Source organism: Haemaphysalis longicornis, unplaced genomic scaffold (genome assembly GCF_048455015.1).
Source record: "Haemaphysalis longicornis isolate Haplotype H1 unplaced genomic scaffold, Haemaphysalis longicornis Haplotype H1 scaffold_6, whole genome shotgun sequence".
NCBI classification, from domain to species: domain Eukaryota; kingdom Metazoa; phylum Arthropoda; class Arachnida; order Ixodida; family Ixodidae; genus Haemaphysalis; species Haemaphysalis longicornis.
In genome coordinates, this window is record NW_027526407.1 from 99,104,848 (window position 1) to 99,132,488 (window position 27,641).

General features: G+C 44.5%; 1 protein-coding gene across 2 annotated transcripts in view; it reads left to right on the forward strand.

The window, feature by feature from the left end:
- The window catches only part of LOC144141083 (tyrosine-protein phosphatase 10D-like), a 164,009-nt gene that overhangs the window by 119,797 nt on the left and 16,571 nt on the right, over nt 1-27,641 (forward strand). For both annotated transcript variants that reach the window (XM_077672604.1, XM_077672605.1), the window contains exons 20-26: nt 1,403-1,495; nt 7,385-7,466; nt 9,716-9,806; nt 15,263-15,339; nt 16,001-16,135; nt 17,456-17,575; nt 20,371-20,537. In XM_077672604.1, coding sequence (XP_077528730.1) covers nt 1,403-1,495; nt 7,385-7,466; nt 9,716-9,806; nt 15,263-15,339; nt 16,001-16,135; nt 17,456-17,575; nt 20,371-20,537 — 765 coding nt within the window. The remainder of the gene's footprint in view (nt 1-1,402; nt 1,496-7,384; nt 7,467-9,715; nt 9,807-15,262; nt 15,340-16,000; nt 16,136-17,455; nt 17,576-20,370; nt 20,538-27,641) is intronic.

The window sequence follows — 27,641 nt, forward strand, 5'->3', positions numbered from 1 at the left end:
CAAAAGCATGGAAGTGTCTGGTCTGGCGTGTACACATACCCACTTATCAGGACGCAAAAGTTTAATAACCGGCCTGTACGCATATATACATTCGAATCTATTTTAACCGATTGAACTGTTGGCCAGCAGTAGCGTTTCAGTGATCTACGCTCTGATATTCAAATTTTGTGGCATTGGCAAATAACTATAACATTACTAACTACTACCATGTTTCTTGAACAAAAACATGACACACCTCCTGTAGCGTTGAGAAATATTATCAGAAACCTCTAGAGCGAAATAATTAATTTCAAACACTATTAACACGGCTGCCTTGATTCGAGTAGAGAAAAAATGTAAATCTCATTATAGGTTAGGAAAAGTATAAAGTAATGGCAAAATTTGCCAAAATAAATTCCAGGCTGGTTCTCAATCAATTATGTGTTTCTTGAACTATGGGAAGCAAATAGTTACTGGTGCTTTGTTTATGCTGCTGAGCACTAGGACGGGGGTTCAAATACCGGCCGCGGCGGCGCTTTTCTAATGGAGGTGAAATGCAAAAACGCCCCTGGGTACAAGATTTTGGCGCACGTTAAAGATCCCCATGCAATGAAAATTAATCCGGGGCCCACCACTACAGCGCTTCTCATTGCCTGCGTTTGCGTTGGCGCGTTACACCCTGCAAACAATTTACTACTGCTTTATTTTTTTGCGAGTATTTGTTTATTTTGCCTCCGAGCAACCTAAAGCGGTTACACTTTGTGGAGATTTCATTTTCCAGTATGGTGCTCACGTTACCGGGATTAAACTATGGACTCGACATTTACACTTCGCGGTAATTTTCTTGAGGAGCGCAAGAAATCTTTATATATACAAGCAAAAGGTTTCACTAGAAGTTCATCAAATATGGAAAAAACGCGGGGGAAAAAAGCAGTTATAGTGTGTCACGTGAATCCTTATTATTAAGTCAATTCAGCATATTTTATTTGACAATGCCGCTTTAAATGCTGACCTTAGCACTCACCTTGTGCTCAATTACTACAACGTAGATTATATAGGTTTATTAGCGGCCATCTTTGAGCACCATGATGACTACCTGAAGGATTTCACATTAGTCCAGTCGGTTTCCTTCGCTAACATTATTTTTCGGGTTTCACAATCTTCTCAGTTATCGCGTGCCGGTTTATCTTAGTTGTGGTTTTTACATTGCCAGATCGGTTTTCGTTTTCTTAACTCCGAGTGACCTTACTAAAAAAAAAACATCTGTAATTGCTTGTTTTGTTTCGGTTAGTGTCACACCTCAACACCTTAATTGACTCCTGAGTTCACGCGTTAAGAAAATGCTATTTTCAACTTTGCAAGCACGTGTTTTAGGGATTTCGCATTGCGGAATTGAACACTTTGCTTTTTTTTTTCATTTCAGCGCTAACGGTTCTGCGGAGAAACCTAGTCCACCGGATGTGCAATACGAACCACCCATCGAAATGGTGCATCACGTTCTTAAGGACATTAACAAGTAAGAACAACTTGCTAATATTGCGCTTCGGTGAAAGAAGAAGAAGTGGTAGCTTTACCCTTTACTTTACAAGTGTTTGTAAAAACTGAACAAAGGAGCTGCGTAGAGAGAGGGTGATTTATGGTATCCGAAAGTTAAGGTTTGTTAAAATTCTCTGATGAATTCATGTCGCACTCTGACGCAGCAAGCTACAGAAAACAGAGCAATAGAGTGACTGAATCCTTCTAGAAAGCCGCCTACGAGAGTAGCATGAGCCACGTTGTCCTTGAGAGGTCATTAAAAGCGCGTGGCGGCCCATGACTCTGCCGACCGGCTTGTTCGGTAGGGCAGTGTCTTGGCGGGTTCCTAGGAGTCCCACCCCGCTTGTACGTACGCTTTGTAGAATGCAGCCAATGTAGGGCGGCGGAAGAGGAAGGAATGATAACGCCGGCAAAAATAAATGCCCATACGGGGTCTCCACGATTGTTGTCGTTTGTCGCATCGTGTGGCGGGGATAGGTTGGGTAGGTTGGCGGGGATAGGTTGGCTGGTGGCTCCAGTGTGTGTGTGTGTGGAGGGGGGGGGGCGGCATGTGGTTTTCCTAATTTCTGCTCCTGGTGCAGGTTTATGGCTGGTATCTATCTGGACGCGCGTAGCCAACTTCCTTGTGCTTCTCTGCGGATGTCGATACTCACGGCGAATGGAGTGTGGACCCTTTGTCTCGAAACCGCGTGAATTAAAACACCCAGGCCTCTCAAACTATTGTGCGCAGCTTGACGCAGTTGTATTTTTAGCGATTGTATTTTAGCACGGGTCTCTCGCATACATTATTCGAGGGAGGATTAAGGTCTCGAATTTCGACCTAGCACTTGTTTTTTCACTCCCTGTTGTTCTCCCGAAATACATACCTTCGCTTGCGTAATCACATTGGTGTGAAGCGTGACAGGCTTTACTCAAGCGTGTGCAGTGCTTATTAAAGAAGCTAAAAGCTGAGCCATCGTATTTTGTATTTTGTGGTAAGGGCTGGGGGGGGGGGGGGGGGGGGCAGGGAGGTATGTACTATCTAATGTTGCTTTGACGAAACTACGATTCTGTCCAGTGCGGCTTCAGGACCATCCCCCCTTACGATGTATCCGATCTTGAATGTACTGCACCGTAGAAAAGCCCAAGTTACTTATTTTGCCTGCAATATGGTCGTTTCAGAAAGCAAGAAACCGTTAGTCTCTGTGTATGGTTGCTTAACTTAGCTTGACTTTAGGATAAGTAGTTGATAGCGGTGATTTTTATTTGTTCATTTTGGATATTTGCATTTTGTAACATTGTCCTTGAAGGGCAATTTCGACGAACCTAGCAGTAGAAGAATCTGATAAATTTGGAGCGCACATCACGCCGCAAATAATCGTTCACATACGATTTCCACCGTAAAGGTCGTGCTTTGGGTCAATGCAAAAGACCGTCGCGGTCGATATGGTGCAAATTCCACCAGTCGCATCCGGGAATTTCCAGAATATGCCATCTTCGTTCCGTGAAGTCATTTTAATTAGAAATCCGGGAGCTAGCCACGTCGTCTGAGACGCGTTTTCGCCGGCTATACACTGCGGTTTGTCCACAGCGGTCGATCCGCGATGCTCGCAGTAATTACGAAGCCCTGCTCGAGTGACAGCCACGGGATATGGCTCGAGGCTATGTGCCACGTCGTGGCATCTAGTAACAGTTGCATGCAAGAGCATTCCACTACCTTCCGCTCCCACTACGACGCTGCGTAAACTTATCGCACAACGTAATTCTCATCTCCCTGATTTTGCAACAGTACCGCACATTGAAAACTGTTTGTAGAACGGATCATTAAGCCTGGGCGGGGAGAAATAATTGCCCCTACGCCCGCTCTTTCGGCCGCGACACGAAAGTTCCGGCACAAGCGGAAGAGATCGAATGGCCCTGATAGTGTTGCTAACAGAGGCGAGGATGATATGCGGCTGGGGTAACTTGTAATATAATAAAGGTATCAATTCAAGCTGACACTAAATGGCGGACGTGGGTTACGATGGTGGGCTTGCAGGGAAAGCAACTCCCACGCCGTTCGACTTTGGAAAACACTGAGTCTTTATCCGCGATCACTACGTAGATAAATGTGATTGAAAAATTTATTGAAGTTTGAGCTCCACTAAAAAAAAAAAAAAAAAAAAAACTGGCTATACCTGCTAAGCCACCTGCCGCAAAATATCGGTTGTTGTCAAAATTTGTACCTACACTTTTAGACTCGTTTAAAGGATCAATAATTATTCGAAGCTAGATTGGCCATGCGGAAGCGACTGGGAAGTACAGTTCGATGAATTCACACCAGGTATGGCTGCATTTAATTATTCAACTTCACTTTATTCTTTTTGTGAGAACATCGTCGTTATTTCTCAAACATATTTCTTGCTCGTTGTTTCTAGGCAAATCAGCAATCTGGCCACATGCAATCTTATAGGCGCTCCTGACGCGACGTTCCGATCACCGATGTGTAAAAGCCTCGTACTCCCTGTGCAATGTAGAACCTTTACTGAGGGGTAGTCTGCGTCGCTCGGCTAAAGTGACTTACAGAATATCATTCCAATTTCAGAAAAAATTAGGAGATGGTATAAGAATCTTAATTAGCATATTAACGAAACTGGAAAAAATTGCTGGAATTTTCGAAGCTCGAACCAAGGCCCGCCAGAACCGCAGAGTCTGACACTGTGCTATGACGGCCAAACAGTGCGCTCCTTTTAAACATTTCTCAAAATGTATAGCGATAGTATTAAAAGGAAAGCAGTAGATGGGGCCAGAGGCGTACAGGAAGTTTTGTGTTTCTACTTATCGGGAAAAAGTACCATTTCCGACAGCTACACCAATGAGATCAAAGTTGGGGATCATAACTCCCGTCGCCACTATCACCACTACCACCACTATCACCACCACCACAACCACCACCACCACCACCACCACCACCACCACCACCACCATCATCACCATCATCATTCAGCCTTGGCGTTCGTCTGTTGGCCCTTCAATTGTACGTTTGATGGCTGGAGGCTTGGACGGCCTCATTGCCAGTTCTAAGTTGCCGGCCAATTATTTGCGATCATTTAACAGCCATCCAACAGGCAATGCAATTGCATGCACAACTTCCATGACTGTAGAAGTCATTTAGACGTTGTCTCCGAATTTCCCGGAGGCCGAGTCATGGTACTTGGGTTTGAGTACTCACAAGTTTCTGCTTCGCAGTGGGTAAGGAGTTGTGCTGCAGAGCCAAAGGGCATGGATTCGATCCCGGCCGCGGGGGCGACGTTAAACGTCCGTGTGTCGAGTTTTCAGCCCTCGTTGAAGATTCCCAGGTGGTCCAAAATTATTCCAGAGCCCCACATGGAGCAATCCCTCTTAACCCAGCTGTATCTTCGGTGCGTTAAACCTCAAAATCAATCAATCAATCAATCAATCAATCAATCAATCAATCAATCAATCAATCAATCAATCAATGATTCAACCAATCAACTAGGAGGCGGATGTTGTGTATACGGCGGTGAACGGCACGCGTCAGTGCAACATGCTTCGTTACAGCTAATCATATCGCTCTTGTGTTTTTATCTACAACTTCCGCAATTAAATTCGGTCGGATGAAGCGCACTTGGTGTTAAATTTCAGGCTAATTTACTGAGGTAAATGCGAGTGGTAAAGCTCCAGCGGGGGCGCACTGCTTGATTACTTTTCGCTACCTTGATTCTTGTTCTTTTTTGGGGGTGTGGTAATAGCTAATAAGATGTATGCCAACACGGGAATAACCCCTCATTAGTACACGAATGCGCCCACGGAGCCAGCTGGCACATCCAACGCTGCCCGCTTTGTGATCATACCTGCATCCCTAACCTTTTTCACTTGATGTGGCACTATACACAATGCACGAATGGTGGCGAGCCGCTATTGCAGCTCGGTTTCCCACCTGGAGACGAAGAAGCGTATTTGCAACGCACTAGAGCAGACACCTCGTGTGTAGACAAACTATTTGAATATGCACTAACCAGCTGTCTATATAAGCTGGTATTATAACCTGAGCCGACTTCTGTCATAAACATTCTTGCGCACCTGTCTCTTCGTGAAACATGCGTTTTGTGATTGTAGAGTTTAACGCGCCGCTCGCAACGCCGGCGATGAGTCGCGCCGTAGCGGAGGGCTCCGGATTAATTTTGACCATCTTGGGGTCTTGATCGTGCGCCGAAATATTGGGATCTTGATCGTGTGCCGAAACCGGAGCCAAAGGCGTTTTTACTTTTCGCCTAAATCAGAAATGCGGCCGCCGCGTCCTTGCGCTGAGCAGCGCATCGCCTTAGTTATTAGCGAGCTTTAGCTGACCGTTTTTCACGATGCGCTCCGCTCCGATAGCAAGCGGAAGCGCCAATGCGCAGGCGTGGTGGCGCTTGAGCGCGAACGGCATTGGCTCCGGTCGCGCTGACCGTGCCGCCGATACCGCAGCGGACCGTCGAAAACGGTTAGCTAAAACTCCCTATTGAGCCACCGCGGCGGGTCGTGAAACATCCGAACTACTTACTATATCAACTTCTCAAAATATAAACTTCAAAATGATGCCTCCCAATTCAAGTGATCGGTAACTCACAAAACTTGCGCAGACCGCGTATCCTTGAGAAGTGATATCTTTTCAACCATTCCCCCGTTCCTTGTCCCTCTCCCTTCCAACCCGACAACACGACAAAGATTTTCTCCCTTTCTCTCAATTTGCTAAGCTACTAATTCAGAGCCAACGGATGGACGTACCGCTAGGCTCGCTTACGGAGTTCAATTTGTCGAGTGCGGCAGATATTGGACACAGTACTTGGGCCGTTCATTTTGTAAAGCTATTGTAATGCGATAAAGGCGGCAGGAGCAATGCGCTGCACAAACACGAGGAGATAAGGGTACAAAATCTAGAACACAGCTGCATGTACGCTAAACTTCCCTTCATACTGTCGCCAACTGCACATCCGCTGCAGTTACAACGCTGTTTTTAGGCTCAGGCAGCCGTCGGTGTGCCTAGCATGCCTGACACCCCTGGACGTTTTGTTGCAACGCTCCCTTCAAGACTGTTTATCATTCTATCGCTGTGTCACACAGAGTGACAGGCTGCACACGGTATACCCGATTTTTCGACGGATGACCTACACTAAAAGGGAACACCGGTGAAACCTTTGAGGTAAGAAGGCGGGGGCATTAACCTGCAAACCAAGGGGGACGATAATTTTCAAAACTTTGAAAATCAGTAGGAAAAGAAGCACTTGCAATAGTGAACCGCCCATTTCAACTATCCAGAAAGAAATTTTGTACCTGATATGAGTGTTGTTGATAAATCGTCAAGCGGCGGGTAAAATTGTTGTCACTGTCTTGAGAAACCTTCGGATGACATTTTGTTTTGAACTTTTTCGCCTTTCTTTTCGCTTATTCAGGTGCCGGTTGGCGCGTATCCTATATTCGCCAGCGTCTGTGTTGTGCGTTTTCTTTCTTTGTCCCGTCATCAGCGCTGTTTGTTCGGAGTTAAAATACCCCAAGTAGACCATCAGAAAACTCTTCTGAAAGACAATACTGACACAAAATACACGAAGGGTTGCAAAGATTTTACTACATATCAGTACCCGCGAAAGAAAGAAAAGAAATAAAAGTGAATTGTTAGTGTTCCAGTATAGCAAAAATACTATTGTAGATCTAGACTCGGAGTATAAATGAAGTAGAATAATCTTGGAGGAGCATTTTACATGGCTACACTACAAAAAAAATTGGTAGCCAGCATTAAAACAAATAAGCGCCACGTCAAAGCGCGCAGATTGGCTACCTAGCTGCCGTTTTTAAGCTGTTCTGCCATCATGTGGATGTGTATGGGCGATGTATCTGTCTTATTGCGCAGGCCAATCCCTAAGAAGGACTTCAAGGAGCACTTGGCCATGATGCAAGAAGACTCGGGCTACAGGTTCGCAGATGAATACGAGGTAGGTGTTTCCCCTGAATGTTGGAGTCTGTTAGTCAGCTACCGGTCCCTGTGCTTCTAACGTACGAAGATACATATATTTGGTAAAGAAAGAGTGTGAAAGTGGAACTTCGAGTGAAACGTCGTGCGAAATCGCTAAGGTAAAAACGGTCGTTTTATTCACGTATTTTTAAGATTATCGAAGATGTTAAAGATGTTCAGGGATGTTTAGCAGGTTGTTAAGACGTTCGAAGGTTCGTTTTTGCTCACATTCCCAAAAACGCCAAAACAAGAAACATCCAGGCAGGTAAAGCACTCGGGGAAACCCAGTGTCAGAGACAGTATCAGGATGTATCTCCGACTAAGTAGCTGTTTATTTCTTGCCTCCAAAAGCTCTGTCTCCCTTTTTTATTTCCCTCTACTTCTTTATGAGTCAAGTAGTGAGTTCATTGTAATTCTATTTGCAAGGCACTCGTTTAAAGTTAGCGATACCATTCTATCTACCATAAGGACAATGACTTTGCACAAGGCTTATTTAACGGAAAGGTAAACCCTGCCAGTTTAGTTTATCACGGTAAAATCCGGTACGTGCATGCAATGCAAATTTTTTGGCCAGCTTACACGCATTTTATTGGGCGCTGGCAAGCCCACAACTTGGTATCCAACTGCGAGGGTGTTTTAGTTCTATATTTACTTCGCGTTAATAAGCAAGAACCTAATTTAAATAGTAAATAGCTCTAAACTAATTTCTGAACATGATACGGCAGATATGCCTATTTTAAACCAGTGTGTGATCGCTGCGACCGCTGCATCACTTTGAAAGGTCGCCGCTAACGGCGACAAGCGTGAGTTCGATAAATTCATTTCAGTGTCCCTGTAAAGGTGCCATAAACCGAAAATGCAACTTTCATTCTATAAAAGGAATGATTTTACTCGATAACAATGATAGAATCTTTTTACAAAATTCATAAAAATAATGGAAACACAAGGGGAAATCGGTAAACTGGAAGCGACTCCCAGCACACCTACCGGTGACGTATTTCAGATGTCACCTAATGTTGGTGCAATTTGGGGCTGCCAAGCAAGCTAATCTTCAAGAAATATCACTGACAGAATGTAGTGTTGCCTTTATGTCCGTTTTCTCGGATCAAATGAATGGCACCGGCCAGTTAACACGCTGATTTCCATGATTTAGTGCTAGCCTGTCTTGCGCCAGCCCTGCATATAATACGCAACTGTATTGCAGAACTTGAGGGTTGTTTTTTATATATTTCTGGAGTTTTGTTTCTTTAAAACGCCTGTAACGACTAGACTATAACTAAGTGAGTTACCAAAGGCGAGATTAATTAAACTATACAAGTGTTATTTTGCATTCGTGGGCCTTTTAACGCCGATGGAAGTGAGCAGCATGTTTGGTTTTTACGACACTTTGTGCGTTTTATTATCCAGAAATCGTCGCTGCTTTGCGAATTACACTGCAATGATCAGTGTCGTGGACACTGCACGGTAGGGCGAATTGTGCGTGGGAGATGAAGCCAGTTGTGGAGCCGTGATGCGGGCCATAAAACAATGCGTACCCGCTTAATATAAATTTTTGGACTATAGATGTCCTGAAACATCACGTTATCATTCAGCTTGGCAGACACCGTTGTCGCTCTGCTGCTACTCGGACGTCAAACGTCCAACACAGGAAGATGAAAACAGCGCAATCAGAATTTTGTGCCTATTACGCGGAGACGGGGGTTTCTATGACTCTTTATAGCGGCGCTTGCCTGTTTAGCTGTGCATCTTGAGCGATAGCACAACCTATTCGAATTACACAAATGGTTTCCGAACCACGACAAGATGAATGCTTGTGGCGATGAGGGCGGAGTGCACGCCGACGAATTGATTTGTAAGCCCGCTTAATCTGAGAAGTACCTGAATTTGGGTCGGAATAAATTTTGTTTATAATCATGCCACAAATTTGTCAAAGGGGAACACATAGATTTACTTGAAGGCGGCTATTGCAAGCATTTATTTCTACAGAAATCTAGAGGGCCTTTTGGGCTTCTCTGGGCCGGCGGTGCCTACTCCTGGCCTTTCTTACCACTGCCTATGAAGTGAGACGTGACAATTATGAAAGCTATTTTTAGTGCTTTCACTTCGCCTGACCAATGAGCAGGCGCTGGTGTGAAATGTATTTGCGAAAAATATGTGTGTACTCTAAAACGTTCATGACTACCAAGACTCTTTTACAATCACATCCTGGTGCTTACTTTCTGTTTTCAGAGGCTAGTGGAACTAAGCCCCCAGTACCCATCTGACGTTGCCCGGCAGCCGGCAAACAGCAAAAAGAATCGCTTCACCAACATTCATCCCTGTAAGAATTTCAGGGATTCTTTTGGCAGTTTCTTCAGATTTTATGCAATTATCGTTGCTTCTGTGTCTGCAGTAGTTGCAACGGTTACGAAAGCTGTGTTATGCCTAGCCTGCTAAAAATTTATTTCCTCACAGTCGTAGCGACGCCCTAGAGTAGCGTGATGATAGAAATGAATGTGATGAAGTCGCATCATAAACGTGCCTTTATTCGTGAAGTATTCGGGGGCAACGGAAACCTCCACCTTTTTTATGTTAGGTCTAAACCCGAGAAAACTCAAACCTGCGCGGGTAGTCACCAAGTGTGCTTGTGTTTTAAAATATTGTAATCCTAAAACGTAGCGCTGCAAAAAGATCGAGTTGCAAATATCAGAAAATGGCCTGGGATGTATAGCTTCTACGGAATGCTTACAGCAGCCCAAAAGGATACAAAAACGCTGCTGGTGACGTACACGTGTACAAAAGACGTGTGCCCAAAATACCAAAATAAAACAAAACGTCGGGCACCCCTGCGACTAACGATGGCAATGGTTCCGCGCGAAGCTTCCTCGCGATAGGTTCCTTGGTTGTCGTCCGACCATGGACTTGGGCTGGCAGATGGTTTGGACCTCGACTCATGGAGCTGTGAGTTTTACTCGACAGCAGCTTGGTTTTTGATCGCAGGAATTTCAACTTTGAGCCTTAGTCATTTGATTTCGCACGAAGAAAGCTTCGTGTTCAACCATCGTCGTCATTGGAAGGAGGAAAGCATGATCTTTCTGTCTGACTTTGCACGTACCTGCACCCTTCTACAAATTCGAACTGCATCATTGATTGATTGATTGTAGGGTTTAGCGCGCTGGCGCAACCCAGGTGATGAGGCACGCCGTAGTGGAGGGCTCCGGGATACCTTTGACCACCTGGGGATCTTTAACGTGCGCCGCAATCTCGTTCACACGGGCGTTTTTGCTTTTGGCCTCCTTCAGAAAAGCGGCCGCTGTGGCCAGGCGCATGACATTTCAGAGAGCCGAGTTTGCCTCAGTTCTACAGAGCTCCTATACGACATTCTGGTTTACCCAATCCGAGCCCTTGTCCATATTCTTGTAGCCTTGCCCTTTCCGGTTTCAATGTATACTTCTATGAAATCTGGAAAAAGTCTTGACATAGAACGGTGCTTAGAACAAGGTGGCAGCTAGAGGGATTATGCACAAAGAAGCAAGAACAAATTTCCCCATCTTACGAAGTCTGCTTCAGGCGCACAAAGCGTGAAATAGCCCGGGCGGCTTTGTTGAATTCCGTTGATCGCTCGTGTTTGAATAGAATGAAACTAAGCTTGGGCAAGCAAGGGGAACGGCTGGTGTAGGCAGCTTACCCGCAGGCCATGATTTCCAGGATAGGCGAGGCAGTCATGAGAAAAGAGTGTTCTAGTGCTGAAAACTGCACGCAAGAAGAAATGCGTAAGAAATCCGCGAGTGCTATCCTGTTTCTTCACGTTTCCAACAAAGTAAGATGGTGGTAGAAAAAGCAGCAGTTTCCTTAGCGATGCTCTGACATTTGCCAATCTATGCGAACTTTGGCATTTACATTCGCGCTTAGTTTATGACAATTTTCGCAAAAGAAAGTTTGGTTAGCATAAGTACGGGACCTATGTAACTATGATGGCTTTGTGACAAAAGATATTCAAAGGTAGTTATCATCCGTTACACGCCTAAAAGTTAAATTTGGTTGCGCTTACTCGCACAAGAAACAAACCCGGGGATGCACACATGTGTCCCCTCTTTGTGTTTTTCTGTAAAAAGCCCACAAAAATCTCCGAGGCTGTACCAAGAAACTAAAGTCTCAGTCTGCAAATAAAATGAAAAACATGAATGTATGCATACTAATTCTGTTGACAGTGACTCCCATAAACCGTCAGAATACCCACTGGCTCTCTTTTGTGAGCCCTTTGTATTACAGACAGTCGTGGAGCGTAAAAGAGTCTTGGATAAACAAAATAGATTCATGGGAGCAGCGACTCTCATTAAGCTTCATTTTCTTTGAGTTACTAGGCGTGCGGGCCGTGCATACACCGCTAGAGCGCGGTGATAGGGTATTTGGTTCAAATGGTGTTCATGAAGAAGGCAATGGATTTTAAAACTCTGTCGTATCCGTTAATTTTAATGTTGAAACGGTAGAGAAATACACCTAATCTTGTCACTTACCCATGGAGACGTCTTCCCCCTTTTAACGGGGGTCGTTCTGCGACCAACAGGCAGAGCTGGCTTAAACCCGTTTGCACCGACAACTAACGAGTTTCTCCTCCTTTGCGCTTGTATAGTAAACTGTAAAATAATTTACACCCTCAGGGATAGTAAACTGTAAAATAATTTACACCCTGTTTATAGCTAGCACCCTTACAACCTAGCAAATAAGAAAGGAAAACGCCATGTAAAGTGTGTTTTGGTGTCCATAACACCCTTACACCAAAGTAAAAACACAAAAATTCACTCCATGAAAGGGTTTTTTAAAATTAATTATGCGACTATTCCACTTTGTTTTGATAAAATAAAGGGTGTTAGTTATGGCAAAATTGTGCCAATGATCTTACAGTGTGGGGCCGGTTAACTATCGGCTTCACCGGAATCAGTTATCCACTCAGCTGTAGTTCCCGTGAACAAAGGCGGTGAACACAAAAAAGATAGGACAAATGTTCCCACAGAGTAAGATGATTTGCATCTCAATAAGAATTTTTACGGTCTATAAAACTCTAACACCCGTTTTAACAACACAGAAAAACACCCTTGAAGGGTGTTTACTCGTTTCTAACACCCATACGGCGTAGCAAAAAGACAAAGGATCACCGGCTTTTAGCGTTTTATCATTTACTGAACCTTCGAAAGGGTGGTCTTTGTTTTTATTGGTTTTAAGAGTGTCAAGTATAGACATAAAGGATGTAAATAATTTTACAGTGTGCCTTTCCTGTCTAAATTGTGTTCTCTGTCCCTCCCTTTCCGGGCGCATCATACTTTGTGGACTACTTGTCAACCAGCATGGCAGCAACTTCTACAGCTGTACTTCCGTAATGGGTTCCTGCACGGTGCGCGGTAGCCATGTCCCGCGGCAGTGCAATTGAGCGGAATGCCCGAAATCGCTTCTTAGGGCGTCCACGCCTCGTCGAATTCCAAGCCTCATAGAATAATTTGTTCAGAGAGCTGCTTTCCTCCCGTTAAAACTGGCTACTGTGGTGTATTGGTTTGCCAATATATATAGCTAAATCAAAGACAGCATCCTTACAACGAAAAGGTCCTAGTTTTTCTGATTTCCATTTCACTGACTGCCGCTTCACTGAACAGAATAACAATAATTTGGAGTTACGCTGGCAGTGTTATGGGTGAAAGTGGGATGCAAAGTACCATTTTTGCCATCGGAAGGCGATCGTAGCGAAGGTGCTTTCGACTGTTAAGCATTCAGAGTTACAAGCACGTTGTACAAATAACGGTAACAATGCCGATGCGTACGCTAAGGCTTCATACGTTATTTACCCATGCCATGAAGTGCACGTGTAAACTTCAGATCTCATGCATCTCCCGGTGGAAAACGGAATGCTAAGGAGTGACACTGCTTCCCAGGGGCTCGGTATTTCTATTCCCGCTGAAAACCTTTCCGTGTGCAAGAATGCGCATGTTGCGGTCGGTTGAAAATTGGAGTATCGACTAATTGCGTGTGAAGGAACTGTGAAGGAACTGTCTCGGCAAGCAGAAATATCAACGATTTTTCCTTAAAGGGTCAAGGAGGCAAAATGCAAGTTTGGTTCATTGAAAAGATTGCCTCGTTAGAACCATGGGGACATCACTTTTAACGTAAACTTCACCCAAATAAGCTACATAATTAGGAAAAAAGGGAGTGGCCATGGGACCCACATGCTCCTTTTCCGCCGCAGAACCTATGATGCTGCCCTGCTATTGGCGGAGGCCGGCAAAAGCGAACGAAATTAGGAACAACATATACGCTGGCGGAACGAGCAATTTGCGCTTAAATGTAGGGCCCATTCTTTTTACAAGAGTAAGAATGCTGGGAAAAAGATTGGAAGTTACGAAAGCGCAGTAAACCTACAAGTACTTATGCGTACTGCTGTTGGTACTGCGCGCACTATGCTTTGTTTAGATGCACAGCACTGCAGGACTTCGGCGTTGTCTCAGACGACACTGGCCGATTGACGCAAGCAATGGTGTCTTACGTTACCACGATTGCATGTTTCACAAAATAATTATTTTCTTTATGAACAAAAACAAGCCGGGTTTAAATACGGTCACAAACCAAATCAAAGGCAGAAAACGGCTTGCCGCGATGTGGTAGCGCCATCAAGGTTGACTAACAGTGAGAAATTCTCCGCTCCACACCAAGTTTAGCTGAAAGACCTGCTCTTACGATGTCATTGCAAACGTCGTTCAAACTCACGTTTTGTCGCGAGAATAGAATTTTAGCTTAAATTGAATTATTTCGCAGTGAATAAAGCATCACTTCTTTCTGTACAAACGCTGGGGGCACAATAGAACACGAAATCTTTCGAATAAAACAAACTTGTATTTTGTCTTCATGGCCCCTTTAAGGCACAACTCTCATTAAACTTTGCAAATGTAGTAAATGTATCAACATATTCTTGTCTGGCCAATTATGGTGAAAGACAGAAAATATCTGAAAACATTCCCTTTAACAAAAAGGAGAGCTAATCAATGTGTCACACTGTACACTTTGTCCTGTATAGAAACAAGTCTTTTTGAAAACCACAGCTAAAAAAAAATTTTGTGTGGAACGATAACCACGTCAGCCGCAATGAAATCCCCCCTCTCCCCCCAAAAAAACAACTGTAACTGGGAGTGAGAAGTTATTTCTAAAGCGAGAAATTTTTCAATGATGCAGAAAAATAAACCCAAATGCATTACGCAAATTCATACCAGATCTCCAGAACGCTGCCTAGCGAGATTTTTCTCTTAAAACTGAAATATTCCATGCAAATTTTGTTAATTATTTTCAAGCTAAATTTTTCACATATGGAGTGCGCATATGGAGTTCGAAATCACTTCACTCAAAATGTATTGTCTTCACTGAGTTCAGCGTGTTCTGTGGCAGGCGACGTTTATTTGTAGTTTGAAAAACGGGGCTTTCGCTTTGAACACGGTTTGTATACGGAACGTATATCTTGTAAAGACCAACACTGGCAGGGAATTTAGTATTTATGTGAACACTAAATATTAGCTCTAATGCGATTGATGGATGTGGGTTCTATCCACCGTTCCCACCTACTACGCTCAGGTGCTCCCCTTTTAGGAGCACGAGGATATCCCTCTCAAAGAGCTTTAGTAAAGCGGGCAATCAGGGGGTGCTAGTCGTACAACCCTTCACATAAGGATGACAAAATTATTAGCTTATGACGGAAGACTACTCACAATATCAGCTTACTCTAAGCCTAATAAAAAGCTGACTACACATTATTTTGTGCAGTTGATAAATCAAGAGTTCCGCTTTCCGTCGTTGGAGACGACGAGCAGTCATCTTACATCAACGCTAGTTTCGTGAAGGTAAGTGACTGAAAGACTGCTAGACTTAGCAGTTGTAATTTTGGGTGTCCCGAGTGTTTTTGGAACGTGTGTGCTATCATTGTATGAGTGTTAACCTTCATTAGTTGCTCCAAAATTTTGCAGGTTCAAATGTATTTTCGTAATGTACCAAGATACTTTTTACTGTGTTCTGTGGCATTACTATTTTTTGAAGTCGAAAATTTTGCGAGATCATACACTCATTTTTATAACTACCCAACTTTACGGAGCAAAGATACTCTATCATTTCCTTCTTATAGCAAGATATAAAAATATTCCACGATGCAAAAGGTACCAAATTAATTGCGCAGGAATATACAAGCGTCTTTGCTAGTTATGCTTTCCATCGTTTTACCTTACACAAGAAAACTGCGATGAATTTTAACCGTCTTCAAATGGCTAAGTCTATTTATTGAAACGGCAATTATCTGCAACATTAAGAACTCCACATTAAAACCAAAGGTGCAATCATCCATCTGGTACCTATAGCATACTTTGATACAAAACGGCTGTGGTCATACTCAGTTATCTTTGGACGTACTTTTTAGCATAATGTAGATCAGTTTCTAGCAATTTTGTTTTGAATAATGGTTTTCTTAGTACTGAAGCATTGGTGGCTGACTCTGGCACCGAAACATTTCAGGGTTACAACGCAGAGCGCGAGTATATCGCCGCTCAGGGTCCCAACGCCTTGACCGTCAACGACTTCTGGCGGATGATATGGGAGCATGACGTCAAGATCATCATTATGCTTACTCAGCTCGTCGAGGGAAACAAGGTAAAGCAACAGAATTTCATCTTCAGGTGAATGTCGTAACGAACGTGTACTAGCCACTGTCGCTCACTAGCTAAGGCGTTCTGCTGCTAAGCCCGAATAGGCGGGTTCAATCCCGCCAGCAGTGGCTGCTTTCCAGATGGAGGCGAAAACCCCTGTGTCTAAAGATTTTGGCCAACGTTACCCAGGTGGTCAAAATTAATACTGAACCTTCCACGGCAGCGCCCTTCATTTGCCGCGGGTCCCCTCTGCGCCTTAATAACTACAAAAATTGTGAATTTATTGAACTTGACCTGGATTTTTGACGTGTCACTAAAATGGTAACAAACTTGATCGAACGTAAGCCAGGAAATGGTGGAATTTCGTTTTACGCGCGTAAGTAGACATTCGCAATCATATGAAACTGAACAACAGGAACGGCATTTATTTGGCGACCCATTCAGAGCGGTAAAAACTCCTGAAGTAGCGCTAGGTTACGAGCTAGTCCAAAGGCCGCCCCATTGAACTGAACAGATTGTAGAAAGTAATACGACCAGAATAAAATCAGAAGCACTACCGCGTTGCAGCCAATGCAAACTAAGAAGCGGCCATCGTGTTTTACAAAATGTGTTTTAACAAGAATGCCTAAACGTTTTGTAAAAACGAGGTCATACGACAGAAGTTTGCTTATGGAAAACACGTCTTTTAAATCTCTATGGTGACAGCCTCATTAAAGTTGGCCCTAAAGTTTGAGAAAACCAGAGCAAAAAGGTTGAACATCAGTGACAAAGCTTTTGGAGATTACGAATTTTGTGTTAGAAACACCATGCAAAAATTGGATGAATAAATAAAAAGCTGTGTTTCGGGTGTCACCAAAACGTCTTTTTTATGATATTTGGCCTATGTAACCAAGAAAGCCGTTTTCGTTTTACTTACGTAGGCTGTAATGAAAACAATTTACATTTAAAACATGGTCAATACGAGTGTTTTTAATAAGAGAAAAACGCCAAATCATTTTGTCAACTGGCATTCTATTGCACCGCCTTAATTTCTGGCCAACTGCAATCTTCGGAATTAACTTGGCTCGTCCGCTGGTAATTTTAGCTGAGCATATCTAAATGTGCACTGAAATGAAAAATAACTAATGTCCGCTTGATTAATGGCTACCACGACGTAGACGCAGTTCCACATCAACGCTATTTTTCAGCGGAATTAATGAGTTATGCTGATCATCTAGCATTTGGGAGACAACCGTGCAAGCAAAATGAATACATTTTTCAAATAAAAACTGTTTGTTCCCCATTTCAACGTATGCCTTTAGCATTTCTTGTTCTTCATTCGCAGAAAAAGTGCGAGCGATACTGGCCGGAAGACAACAAAGAGCACAGCTACGGGTGCGTGCAAGTTCGCAAGGACTCCTCGGCTGAGCGCAGTGACTTCATTCTGACTGAGTTGAAGATAAAGGTAACGTTCCCTACTATTATTTTTCGCCAGATTTAAACTGAAAAAAAGTTCATCATAAATATAAACTTTAAATCTCATGACGGCAGCATATTTTTCCTCTTCGTCTGAACTGCGGCGCATAAACATGGACAATTCTGCTCGTTTCCCGAAATTAACACTCCATCTTCCTTTTTGCCAGAGATGACATTTTTTAGGGTGTAAGCGTGTCAGGTAATTTTTTTCTAATTTCCTGGCCACTGGAGGGTATATAATTACGAATTATATTTCTAGAAGAAAAACAAGCAATAATTCTCGAATACCCGAACACGAACTCATAAATAATATAACTGCGTGAAACCCACGTCAGTACACAAGTCAGAACGCTCGAAGAAGTCTGGCATAACCGAAAAAAAACGCGTTTTTTCCCGTTTGAAAAAAAAAACGCCGGTCCTGGCTTACAAGTATTAAAATATTCTGAAATTTAGGTATGTGTTATAGCAACAAGACGGGCCGCCAATTACAGAAATGGCTGTCACATTTTAGTGCCGGCTAGCATGATGTATTGTTAAGTGTACCTTGCTCTCTGAACATTATCATTCGTGTGCTACGCACGGATCCCAAATTGGGCAAAGCTCTTGTTGATAGCAGTGTTAATGTTATGCGCGACTATAGAATGTACCATATGTCTACTAGTACTGCATTCCTGGGCCGACGTATGTGGGTATGTTATGTTTAAGTTACCGGTACGTTTTTTAATAAATTTATTTCCCACTTTTCTACATTTGCGCAAACGTTTGTGTAATGCCGATTATGTGACCCCTATTATAACGCGCTGTGGGCGAGGTAGGTAAGTAAGCAAATAAATAAATATCACAAAACCCCCAGCCAACATCTGGTTTCTTCAAACAGACTGTTAGACATTCCTCCCGCTTAAGCCAAAGTCATTGAATAAGCAGGTTAACCTTGATCGCTTTCCATTACGCATAACAATATCAAACTAAACCCATAAGGACTTAGATCGCTGGAAGTTTTTAAAAAAAATGGAGAAATCTTACACTAATGCGTAAGACTTGAAGATAGCGAAGCTGTACGCAACCTTCACGACCATCACGAAGGTTTAAGGCCACAACTGCAGCCGATTCTCTTCTTCGCTGTCGCTTTCTGCATCATTGGTGCTATAAGTCTGAGCTTCGTTCATTTTTAGGAAGTGACAATCACCGGGCAACACCCTGGAAGGACGTAGGCTGTGTTGTGTCGTTCTCGTTCCGAGCAAGCGTTGCCACGATTAGGGCGAATGCTCGTGTTTTGCTATTCTTTTTTTGTCACTCTTGGGCAATCTCCCTGAGTGGGTATGCCTGGCTTGACGAACGTGCTCAGGGAACACTGGGCAGCCCTTGCGAGGCACGCACTCCCTAGCTCTAGGCCTTTTCTTCGTTTTGCTAGCTGCTGCGCAATCGACGTGAGGCCCGCGCACACCTGCGCGCGCTCGGAACTTTATTGGTATATTTAACTGTGGACACGAAAAATTCCGAGTTGCTACAGAGCTTCTCTGTTAAAAAACCTCTTGCAAAATTTCAAATAAAGCTCACAAACCACGTTTTGTATCAAAAGAGTTTGCATAAACCTATCCGCGACAATTTGTTATAACGACTGCCTTTGGTTTGAGTGCCATCATGACCAAGTACTACACAAAAACTTTTATTTTCCGTTTCAGAGTTTTTTGCTGTTATTTCAGCGCGGACAGTTTCAGACGGAATTCCTGGCTCTTAGGGCCGTCGTGTTTTACGACAGGGCTAAGTGAAACAACACTAACGGCCCTCAATCAGAGCTATCCTCCCTGTAATTCTTTCAAGTCTGTGTTCTGTCTGGAAAAGGCAGTAAAAAATGGCGCGCGAATTTCAATACTCCCCAAAACTTCTGAGGCAACCTCCCAAGCGGCGCTTAATTACTACCAACACAAAACATAACATCAGCGACTGTTGCGGTACTGTGCATAGTTCGGGTTGTATTTCATGTGGCGAGAAATATTCACAACTTGCAGAATGCAAAAGAGGTACCGCAGTATCTAGAGAAGGGACGCAATAACGGTACGGTCATTTGACGTGTTTACAGCATGCACGAAGGTTTAATGGCGGTTTTGTGCCCCAAAGCTGTACCTAGGCTATAGCTAAACTATTCCTACTACCGTGATGTCTTGTACGTGCCCTAAAATTCTGTATAATCCTGCATCACTGAAAAACTCCGGGGCTCCTTGAAACCGAACCGTGACGTTGGGATCAGTTCCGTAACGTAAGAGCCACCACGTAACCTTAGCGGGTAGGAGTCGAATGAACCACTTAAGAATATTTTTGCAAATGGCTTTTCACCTAGAGATGTGAGAAAACTTCTAACGGTCGTAGGATCCTCCCTCGATGATGTTGTGTTGTTAACTCGTTAAAAAACTGAAGCAATGCGACTGCGGGGAAGAGACATGGTCTCAGGTTTAACACTTCCAAACCTTGTTATTACAATCCAAAGCACAGACTATGCACTCGGTGTTTTGGGAAAGTTTGCTTTTGTTTGAGACTTCGCAATCTTCCCTCTTGTTAGATCTACTGGGTGATTGAGGGACGAAGCGGCGGCGAAGCAGCCGTTTTACTCTCCCTGTAGTGGCGTATTTACGCAGCGGCGAGGCTCCGCGTGGGCGAAGCGATGAGGAGGAAAGGCACTGCTTACACGCCGGCGGCTGAAGGCTGCTGAAATATGTAGCGTAGGGGATTAACTCGTGGTAAAAACAAATAATCGTCACTAAAAGTTGTCGGCTTACTCTTGCGCAGTCCGACGACTCGAGCAAGTGGCGAAATGTGCAGCACGTATTCTTCACTGCCTGGAAAGACCACGGCACTCCTGAGAGCCCGGAAACGCTCATCCGGTTCGTCCGCACATGCCAGCGTATGTTCGGACCCCGAGGTGGCGCCCAGCCTCCGATACTTGTTCACTGCACGTAAGTGGCATTGTGAAAAATGTTTTACCTGCTTAGGGCTGAGTCAACACCGCCTGTATAAACATTGCCTAAGTGGTAAGAAAAACTGCCTCCGCCAAATAAATGACGATCTCATGGTAATCAGTCATACCTTGCCCTGTATCTTACCCTGTTTTCTTTGGATATTTCGCTTAAAGTTCGCGGTTTAACAAAAGGCACTACCCTGTTTTACAACATTTTAGCGGTAGCCTTTCTGCCGGGTATCGCTTGAAGAAAGCACGGCACTTAGCACTACGATACTCCTACTATAAACTTACTGCAAAGTCAGATACGATAAGAGGCAATTCCATTCAAAGTTTCGTAATTCATAACAGCAGCATCTGGCGCGCGTTTTCTTTCCGCTCACCCACCACAAGCTTCTGATGTCGTCCCCTTCTCTTCCGAAGAAACGGAACACCCATTACCCGTTATGCAATCGAAACCCTCAATTGCGCCCTTCGTAGCTTGACTACGGGGGTCAATCTATTTACTTCTATAATCTTTCCTCCAGAACATAGGTCCCAATTGTTGTAAGGAAAGCAATTTACATCATGGTGCTACTGCATAACCGTGTTTCTGGCTTCCCCACACAAGGCGGAGCTTCTGTAAGGCAACGGCTTCGCGCCGCGCACGCAACTCTCTGCTGTGGCGCTTGTGGGAAAGTGCTTGTAAAAGAATGGGTCTACATTCATACAGCCAACGGGTCTTTAAATGCATCGAACTCAAAACAACTCACAGCAGTTAATAAAGCCCTCGGTAATGCAGCAGGATTGTCCATATCCGGTGGCACTCACAGGTATGGCTGAAAATGTAGGGCTGTCAGCGTTGTTGTCTTCGAAAGTAAGGTGCTCGAGCTCAAAAAACGGCAGCAAGTTTAGCCAAAATAATTTCAGGATTTTTTTCAAGAGATGAAAATTGCGTTAACTGAGGGAATGGACAGCCGTACGCCATTTTGAGCTACCGCTATTATATGGGCCATTGTGATGGCGTTGGTAATGGGAATTATGAGTTGTCATTAAAAATATGCTCAAGGAGGATGGGCATGTTACTTCCACGTCATATCACAGTGGCATTAAAGCTAGTGGTGTTTAGGTACCGCTCTTCACAGAAGTGTGTATTTTTATAGCTGTGTGCCCTATAGTGATGCGTTAAAAATAGCTTGAGACTGTACAGTTTGCGAGTGATCGTCACCCCATAACGTCCCACGAAAACACAGTGCATCCCAGGCGTCTCTCTCTCTCTCTCTCTCTCTCTCTCTCTCTCTCTCTCTCTCTCTCTCTCTCTCTCTCTCTCTCTCTCTATCTATCTATCTATCTATCTATCTATCTATCTATCTGTCTGTCTGTCTGTCTGTCTGTCTGTCTGTCTGTCTGTCTGTCTGTCTGTCTGTCTGTCTGTCTGTCCGTCCGTCCGTCCGTCCGTCCGTCCGTCCGCCCATCCGCCCATCCATCCATCCATCCATCCATCCATCCATCCATCCATCCATCCATCCATCCATCCATCTATCTATCTATCTATCTATCTATCTATCTATCTATCTATCTATCTATCTATCTATCTATCTATCTATCTATCTATCTATCTATCTATCTCGCTCTCTCTCTCTCTCTCTCTCTCTCTCTCTCTCTCTCTCTCTCTCTCTCTCTCTCTCTCAGTCGCCCTTTGTTATTGGCAACCAACTGAAAAATGTAACGCTCTCTGATACGGAGGTAAGCTGCTCGCCATTCAATGTACTCTACTTCCGGTGCATGCTCCATTCGTTTCACCCAGCCCATCGCAGTCTCCTCGTAAACCACGCAGACGCCCATGTAATGCGATTGTTACTACACAGAAGTCCAGTCATTGTTCGATGTCTGTGTGGTGGCCGACGCAAAAACTTACAGCGCAAAGACAGAGAGAGAGAGAGAGAGAGAGAGAGAGAGAGAGAGAGAGTGTGAGAGAGAAAGAGTAGAACAGCTGGGCTAGCAGTGTTCACCCTTCTCTTCAGTTCACTCCCGGAATATCCGGGACTTCTTGGCACGTGGAAGCCAACAAAGAACCATCGCTTATACAACCTTCTGATATCTTATACTGCACTCTGTAACCTCACGTGTGGATTTTGGTCGCCGCATGCATTCACGTTCGGGAGTTTCAACATACCATCCCTGTGTTGAGGTCTCCGTTTACCGTGTCACCGGGCGCCGAAGTTTTCGTTTGCCACCGACAATGACAGTACACGCTTTACCCGCCGTGTTGGCTCAGTGGCTAAGCGTTGTGCTGCTGAGCACGAGATCGCGAACTCGATTCCCGGGCGCGGCGGCCGCTTTTCTGATTGAGGCGAAAAGCAAAAACGGCCGTGTGTACGATGTTTCGGCGCACGTAAAAGATCCCCAGGTGGTCGAAATTAATCCGGAGCCCTCCACTACGGCGCGCCTCATCGTCTGCGTTGCGTCGGCGCGTTCAACCCTCCAATCAATCAATCAATAGTACACGCTTTAGTACTCAGTTCGGGGTTTCCATACGCAGGCTTACCTGCCGCCGTGATGTAAGTAGCGACATCTGCGGATTTAGTCTCAAAGCAAGTGACAAAAATACTTTGTATCTCAGAGGCATTCTCGTTCGTTTGAAATAGCTTGAATCTGATTAAAATGATTTTCTTTTGAAGTTATTGTACACATCGCCCGGACTGGGTTAAACGTGATTACGGTGCCCAGCTGGTATCTAATGACGCTAGCTGGCTTCCCGATCACACTAAATATTTCGTTTAAATGCGAGTAAAGCAAGCTGTAATGTTTACGCAAGAACCTAAATTATGATGTTGATCACGATTTTGGAGGCGTAAGAACGCTTTGCGAACTCAGCAACTTGTCTCAGTATTTGAGACGGACGTGGCTTAGCACAGGTAAGCCGGCCATATCGGTCGGGCATCTCAGAAAACTTGTAGTTTGTCGTACTCGACGGCATATATTAACAACATTAACTCAAGAAAAACATCAACTATGGTTAATTTTACCGGCTGAACGAAACAATATCTTCGAGCGGAGAGCATACACGGTAATCAAGACTGAAGGGCATACTTCGTCGGTGCAGGAAACGGAATGGTGGTGGTAAAACGTGTGCCAGTGAGTTACCGTTCACCTTGCCTGCTCGCGCATGCGCACTCGACTCGGGGAACCATGCTACAAGGTGATGTAAATACGGTAACAGAATGCTAAAACTCGATATTGTCGCTTTCTTGGTCTTGTTGCAAATGGCTACACGAAGAGGCTCCAGAAAAATGCGTCCATGCACTTTGCACAGATGGTTAACCGGGGAATCTGTAACGTGCGGCTGAAGTTCACCGTGGCGTTTTGCTCCCTTCGATACACCATTCTAACTTACCAGTGTCGATGGATGCAAAAGAGTAGCTACGTCAACGATAAACCCAGCCAATCTCGCTGCATTTCTAACTCCTCTCCAACCTGTCCTCATTTTTTTCGTGCATGCGAAGGGGGTGCACCGGGCGATTTTTCTGCTTAAACGAGACTGCGGATATTTCTTTCCCCTAGCCATACACAGCTTCGCTTTAGGAGAGGCCACCTGTCGTGAGCCCACCAATTGGAATGGGTGTAAACAGCGTGTTGATGAGAGCGGTGGTATGGCCACAGCCATTGTGCAAAAGCGACGGTACCATGTGCATCTAACGGTACGTGTCAGCCAAGCGGTTGGAACCAGCAACGCGCAAATGAAAGGCATGTCGTCGAAATATCTCACAACTGTGAGGCCGCTGTTCCTAACGTCGTGAAATAGTCGTGCAATTAATCTGCAGCTTGGGATGAACGCTTCGTTCATTGCCTAAGGAGCAAGTCCGGTGGCCCTTTTAATTACGACAGAGATCCTCATTATTTACCACAGAGATTCTCGTTAGGTCAGGAAGACAGAACAGAGCGTGGTTGTCGTCATCGCAGATATCGAGACTAGTTATAAGAAGATCGATGGAGGCCCCAATCGTCAGAGCAATTACGCGTGGTGCCATAGCATTCCAATTAAAGACACACACCGCGCTACGCTACTCGGCGATGCCAAGGTGGCTCACAGGAAAAATTACCCGAGGTGCGGCGACATACTCATCTGATGTCGCTTCATAATATTAAGTGGTTTTTAGAAGAGAGAGCAGAAAAATTTGCAAAAGGTGCAGTCGGTGACTTGGAGAATGTAATATATTATAGAACGGCACAGGTCGAAGGAAACGAAGGGCCGAAGTGACCGTGAGACGTTAAAGTATGGGCGCTCCAAAAGTAACAGCATGGTTTAAACACACAGTACAACACTTCTGAAAATTATTCACTGACCTCGCTGATCTGCGCTAACAAATCATGGAGCAAATGAGAAAAATTGTAACAAAAAATTTGTTAATCAGCATGGAGACAAACCTTTTGACTAAAATATTGCAGCCGAAGACGATTTTAGACACGAGTATTAATAAAATCGATCAACCAATGCCTCCTATCGTGTTTTTCTATTGTCTCCATGGGGTAGGCAAGGACATCGAATAATTTTCTAGCGGGCAGACTCGACCGCATCTGCTATTTTTTGCAAAATTGTGGTTAAATCAATCGTTTAGCTTTTCAGCCTCCGTATCTCATCACTCACGCCAAGCTACACGTTGAAGGGTTATTGCGTACATCTGAAGTTTTATGCGGCTAAAATGGCTCTCGCCCAAGGCAAGCGCTGTAGTTGAAATCCAGAGTTTTGGCTGTACTTAGGTTCATTAGGCTGAATCACGAACTACTTACCCGTGGGTGTTCTTCGTTGATTGCCTTCATTTGGAAAGAGGTGTTTCTGTCTGGAGTCACCAAAACATTTGTGCAATCCTGTGAGGGAATCTTCAAATGTGGTCCGCACCACAGCGGTTGCTCTACTGCGCCTGGCATTAATGCACAGCCGCGGAATTTCGCACCTACGTACGGCGCGGTGTGCTACTTAAGTGGCATGGCTTTATTAACATTGAACTAACAACTCGAATGCTTGAAATGACTTCACTCGTGCCTGTGAGCGACTAACGTTTCATATCCGTTTTCACTCTCAATGCGGCTTCTGTTTCTATCAATTTCTCCGTTTTGATAGGAACGCTGCTTGTATTTTATGCTGATTTTGTAATGAACTCATTAGCTCAATTTTGTGCTGTTCAATAACTAAATTTTGATCAAGCTCTCGCCTCACCATCCCGACATCAAAAAGTGGAAAGGTGACTGTTAGTTTCGACTACGTTTTAATGAAAGACAGCCCACTCAAGATACACTTCATACCCATAATGAGGCAACAACGTAGTTTCCGTCCGAATGATCCGCGATCAGTGAACAGCCCCTGCGCTCAGTAAGGACAAACGGTAAGTCTTGTCCTGAAAGAGATTGGCACGCAGGGGACACGTGTCGACACCTGCTTACATCCAGTAGGTCGAAGCGTCTCAACAGTCAACGCATTAAAGCCACGCTATCAGAGTTTATGCACAAGTACTGCCCAAGAACACGGAGCCAATGTTCCGTTCCGATCACTGGGTGGATGCAGTGCTTGGCGGAGACGTCTTCGCGCCTCTGTACAAGCGTTGTATCTCCCTACGAGCGATCAGATTCTTCTCAACGTCGTCGGCGCGAGCGTTCAGGCTTGAAGATTTCCAGATTGTGTGAGGTTCGGCATCTCACGGAAAGGTCCTCATGTTTTCCTGAGCACTTTCATTCAGGCACAATGTCTATCACGCATGTGCTATCTGCTGCGCTACCACGGCGCAAGCAATCTTTGTAGAAGTGTTTCGTTTTTGGAAGCGATTTTATCCTAAAGTGTGCCATGCTGTGTAGAGCGACGATCAGTTGTCAGATTTGCCTCCATGGAAAACAGCATTGACCCGCACTTCTGTCGCCTGAAAGCGAGAGGCCCCTTGAAGCGTTGGCGCGGTCGATAAACATAAACCATTGCTATGTTTTGGCAGAAAGCTTCTATATGACCTTTTCTGAGCTCTGTATCAGTTCGGCAAAGTCGATACCCTGAAATAATAAGTTTAGAGAAAGAAATCAAAGCATATTTTTTTAGCAGAAAGGTGGTTGAAACGCGTAGCTTTCTTCCATGCAACTGGGGTCGATGTCCCAAATCCAAGCTGAATCTACCGTGTCGGAATGGCACAATCGGATATACGGGGTTTACATCAGGCGATTTGGCCTAAGTTCGTTTCAGAACACGGGAAGCATTTTCTTTTATTCACGCGTTTCGAGCTTTATCTTCCTTGTCCTCATCATGTGCGCTTCGTGGAAACGCATTGGGTAAAGTCGGCTTTGCTTCAGCGCGTCTTAGTGTTACAACCTGAAAAGGTTCGTTTTAAAATGACCGATTGTTGTTGCTGAAACACCGGCTATTATGCCGTTTGATGGTACTTTAGTTGCTTATAATATTTACGAAAAGAAGGGTTTCGAAACAACGATATTTTGGTTACCTTCTTCTGATTCGCCGAGTTATTTTGCACACCAAGCAATTGCGATTACGTATAAAGATAAACAGCTTCCAAATTCCTGCGAATAAAAAAAACTGATTAAAAGACAAACGTTCATCTCCCCTTTGGTAAGCTTATGCATAATACGCTTTAATTGAGAACGGTACGGCACAGCTTAGCAGAAAAAAAATCGTAAAGCTGTTAGAAGGTGTTGTCGGGAGCGGACGTAGATACCACTAAGTACCCCGTTAACGATGACGCCTAAATAAGTTTTTATCTGGCTGTAGGCCGCCAAGCAAGGCCTCGTGCACTAATTCCTACGTTTCAATCTCCAGCAACCACTACATCCGACATCTTTGTCTTTACTGCCAATGAGAAAAAAGGCCTTGATATAAGAGACTATAGTTTGAAGTTGGCCACTTCCCTGGAGGCATGTGAACAACACACGTGTTAAATGAGGCGTCACTGGAGTAAGTCAGGGTCACCGTCTCACGGCTGATGGGAAGGAAATAAGCCGCGAACGAGCATATTTACCCACAAATTCGAGTGAAAGGAGGAGCGAACGGTTTATTACAAAAAAAATTACCATCCTTTCCTAAGAAAGTGCGGAGAATTGCGAAAGCTAAAAGTTCATCACACCCTCGCTG